Here is a 4,841-nt window from a genome sequence, read left to right as displayed (position 1 = left end):
ATTTTTTAACTTTTGAAAACTAACATGTGTTATATAAGTTCTTTATTTTCAACCAAGATTTCTCTGCATAAAGGATTACCTTTGTGTTGCACTGGAAACAATACTAATCTTTGAGCCTCTGTCTTAAGCTACAGCTCAACTCTACTCAAAGATTTTTGCCTTCAGTAATCAAAATTTCTCTCAGTTTCTCTTGACAGCCATGAAAAATTCAAGGTCTCAGAGCTGCAATTTTTATTTTTGTCTTTAACCTGTGAACTTTTTCATTTGAGTCTTTGTTTTGTTTGTTCCATAACAATAAATTTACATGGCTTTAAGTATGCTTAAAGCCTCTCATGTTTGCCCCTGAAAACATAGCTTAGTACAATAATATCCAACTATAAGTCTTGCTTGGTGGCTATTTAGAGCAGTTTCTATACCCTGAGCAGACACATTTCTTCAATGCGTTTGAGTAGGACTGACCAAAAGTTTGTGCCAGTTGACTATTCTTTTTCTGAGATCCACTTTGTCAAGCCAGATACAGGCCTCACCAATCAAGGTCTTTTTCATAAACTTCCCTCCATTGGAGAAAAGCAAAATCTAGAAAAAAATAGCCAAAATTATGTATACTTAATATATACACATATATATGCATATTTTCAATGTCCTTTTTTAAGGACATTTAATCATTAAAGAAATAGCACAGACAAGAGAGGTTGAGGGTGAGTGAAGTAGCAGGCATACTTGAAAGAGAACTAATAATCAAGATGTCCTCAAAAGATTTGCATAATACAAATTAATTCACATCAACATTTTTATTATTCCCTAAAGGAAAAGACACATCCTGAAAGATATAAGAACACTATTAATAGATAAGAAATGTATAACCAGCTAATTCTAACTAAGTTTATGCTTAAACTGATGGAAAGTTTCACAAAATAACTTTGATAAATACAATTTTTATTAGTTTATGAAATACTAAATCAAATACAAAGTTATTTGAAATGCTGAATAAATAAATAGAAGTTCACAAGGCATTGATTTTACTTAGTATCTAATTTACTGGTGATTTTACTACAGTATGCACTTCCAAAGTGGTTTCTTAAGTCATATGTGTAGAACCTATATTATCCCGCAGGATGTCAAACTAAAGGAATTTTTTTTTTCTTTTAGAGATCAGTTGAAAGAAAGGTAGAGAGCATTTGGTAGAGCTAGCCATTAATCCTTGATAATTCTTTTTTCTTCTTTCTCCCTTTCTCTTCAGTATCTCCTTCAGATAATTCATCTTTATTCCTGACTAAAATTTTAATTTTATGTTTCTGGCTTCAAAAGCTGTATTTCTAGATGTGACTATCTCTCCTGGTTTCTGGTTTTAGGATTTCAAATATTTTCACTTGAGTCTCTGTCTTCTTATTAAATTCATTTCAAACTCATGATCTTCTCCCTACCCAGCTTCCCTCTCTGACTACTTAATTAATCTCTGTGATTGACACATTTGTTGACAGTATCTTTTAATTTTTATTAAAAAATAATCTCTAATAGATCTAATGATCTCTAATAGATCTAAACCTCTCAATGCATTTTTGCTTTGTAATATCTCTTACATTTATCTCTAGTGCAAAACTTTAAATTTCAGTACAATGGTTTCTTCCCGTATTTTTTCAATCTTTCTCCTCCTGAGGACATACCATGTGCAAAGCATTGTGTTAGGATGTAGGACAAAGACCAATGAAAATTTGGCCTTGTCCTAGGGAAACTGAGAGCACAGAAGCAGTGACAGGTAAGTATATAAATGATTGTACAAAACAGACTGGGATTAATAGCATAATAAGATAAGCAAAATGTTTTGTGAATAAGGTGTGATTAATTACAACCAGGGTTGTCAATAGAGGCACAGAAAGATTGGAATATTGTGAAGGATGGAGAGAGATGGAGAAGGGAGCTTTGAAAGGGAGGAAAAATATGAACAAAGGATTAGAGGCTTAGCCTGATTTGAAAAGATTCTGATGTGACTGGAGTACTGAGTGAGTGGAAAAGTATCCAAGGACCTGAGACTAAGTCAACACAATTAAAACTCACCTTGGAGGAGTCTGAATGATTCAAGATAATGGTGAGTCATTGAAAGGCTTTAATGTAAACTAACCAAGGAGGGTTTTAAAAAGATAACTCTGGCAGCTCTGTGATGAAAGGAATTAAAGGGATAAGACAATAATGACAAACAGGCCAGGTAAACCAACAAAATGATTTGAATAACAAAGAGGGGAGCCCAAACAGGAGTAGCGATAGTGAGCAAAAAAGCAAGAAAAATCTGTATAAAATAAACTCAGCAGACAGTGAAGACTTGGCAGCTGATCGGATAGGGTGAGTGGGCTGTGGAATTCTAAACAACTCCTAGGGAGATGCCGCCAAGGATTAATTAACTTCTCAAATGTCGTATAGTATGTGAACAGTATATAAATATTGAATAATTGAATGGAAAATAAACAAATACAACACGAATGAAAATTTAAAAATAACAACTGTATAATGTAGAGTTACCTGTAGAGAGTGTCCTGCAGGACTTAGACTGAATCTAAAGGTTTCATTGAATGAAGGCTCTCGATCATGTCTGCATACTCTTGTTTTTTTCTTGATCACCTTTTTCTGAGTAGAGATGTTCATCACATATATTTTCACGTATAAATCTGAAAATAAGAATTCAGTCCATAGTGTCTATCGATCTTACAAATTTCTACTGAAAGAATTATAATTGTATACTGAGAGTTCTTCCTACATTTTATACAAAGCCAGCGGATTGTGTATGATTTGTATCAGACAACGTAAAGTAATTAAAAGATATGCCAATCTTCTTAGCAATTTAAATTTATTTTTCTGTTTTCTAACAGGAATATTACTGTAACTTGAGAGTTCAAAAATATAGCTAAAAACTAGAAAAAAACTGGAACAAAATAACTTGTTCCATATATTAATCAATTCTTTTTTCTCATTTTTCTGATTATTTGGCGTAGTTAAAACTTTAGTTAGCATTTTCCTGAATATTTAAGACATACTCCTAATAAATTCCTAGATAGATTATATTGATCATTATCATAAAATTAGATACCTGGTAAATGATCAGGAGACTTGAATTTGTATGTAATATTTCTGCATTGCAGAATTTCAACTATTAGTTGTTCACCCTCTGTCTTCATTTCCTTCTTCAATGCAATCTTGATTTCTCCCATTACCTGAGTTTTAACTGGAAGAGTTTAATAAAAAAGTTAAGAAACATGTAATGCCATTTATTAAATATTTAGTTCAATCATTGACTCATACATTCATTTATTGAATGTTTATCACCTTACTGTATCCTCTGGATACACAGATGAGTAAAATACAGTCCAAGCCTTTAAGGAGTGAACAGTGTCATAGAAAGCCTGAGAAATTACACAAGCCTTAATAAGCCGAGTTTGTCTTTGTTCTTTAAGGTAAAATGTCCATTGTTCTTTAAAGTAAAAATGATATTTCATAAAATAAAGACTAGTTAAGTTTGCAACTCAAAAAATTGCACAAATGTATTTTCTCAATTCAACTATTATATTTTGGTATGTGGCAGATAGGCTTTATGTATATTTCTCATTTCATCACATAGAATATTAGAAAGACATGTACTGAAGGGACTAGATTTTTAAACAACTGAACTGATTCATCAAGGATACTCTTAAGTATAACTGACATTTTGTTCCCTGGAAGTACATGTTAGTAAATAAATAAATAAAGTATCTACCAGTACTATTTGTTGCCACTGGCTTATGCTAAGTTGCCAACAATTTTATGCACCATTACTTGACACCATCATGTAAATGTCTACACACTGAAAAAGATAAATAATATTTTAGTATGTTTTGACAATAATTATAACCTTGTAGACTCACTTAAACAGTCTCGGGGACCCACAGGGATCTGTGAACCACGTTTTGAGAACCACTATTTTAAAGTATAATTGGGAAATTTTTGTAAGGAAATAACAAAAGCACTATTTTTAAAGTTGTAAAAATATTAGACTGTAGTTATTTAATCATTTTGATTTAATTTTGTTACATTTTTGAGACATGGTTGTTTGATGTATTTCTTTTCTGGATTATCAACTGTTTGATTAAATTCATTTAGATTCTTAAGTCCAGATGTACTCTGATATGTGGAAAAATATCTATCAATACCATATCGCTCCATGTTCTCTTCCTTCTGTCAAAAAACTAATACTATCATTCAAAAAGAGACAAAGTCCTCTTCTATATATTTTATAAACTAAAACCCAAATCTGCCAGATACAATTAAATCATAATAATTCAGCAGCCAATAATTATAGATAGTTTGCAGTAGTTAAATGTTAACTACTCATTACTTGTTACTTTCAAAAACTCAAGAGAATAAAGTTCAAATGAAGGATTTTATATCCAGCTATATTGTTCTTTTAAGTTCAAGCCTCCACTTTTAAGCATGAAAGAGCTCAGGAAATATTTTACAAAGGTTGACTCTCTCAGAAATATATGAGAGGGTGCATTTCACCAAACCAAAGAGATAACTAGAGAAATTTCAGCAAAAGGACTGATGGTGAGCGTTTTATATATTTAATTGTAGAACTAAGGCTGAGGACATAGGTAAGTAGAAGAATAGCATGGAAATGTTATACATTCTAACAAGGTATAAAGGATGAAACTAAAAATAATTGGATGAAGAAGGGAGAGAAAAGGGGGAAAGTAGAAAGAGATTATTGATTTTTGTATAGGTAAAAGGTAGGTCACAAGGGGTACCATTCAGAGAGTAAATGGTTAAGGAGAGCAGAGATCAAGGACATTATAAAATCTGTAAACAAAAATAAAACC

At 31.8% G+C, this 4,841-nt stretch overlaps 1 protein-coding gene across 1 annotated transcript; it reads right to left on the bottom strand.

The window, feature by feature from the left end:
- Positions 1-435: 435 nt before the first annotated feature.
- LOC105811014 (protein piccolo-like) lies at positions 436-4,188 on the bottom strand. The gene is made up of 4 exons (XM_012645096.1): positions 4,176-4,188; positions 3,080-3,214; positions 2,515-2,660; positions 436-576 (listed from the first exon to the last, which is right to left on the bottom strand). Exons 1-4 carry the CDS (start codon positions 4,186-4,188, stop codon positions 436-438), a joined length of 435 nt encoding a protein of 144 aa, XP_012500550.1.
- Between the last annotated feature and the right edge of the window lie 653 nt (positions 4,189-4,841).

This window comes from Propithecus coquereli, unplaced genomic scaffold (genome assembly GCF_000956105.1).
Source record: "Propithecus coquereli isolate 6110/MARCELLA unplaced genomic scaffold, Pcoq_1.0 Scaffold226, whole genome shotgun sequence".
Classification (NCBI taxonomy): domain Eukaryota; kingdom Metazoa; phylum Chordata; class Mammalia; order Primates; family Indriidae; genus Propithecus; species Propithecus coquereli.
This window is presented reverse-complemented; position numbering and strand designations above follow the sequence as displayed.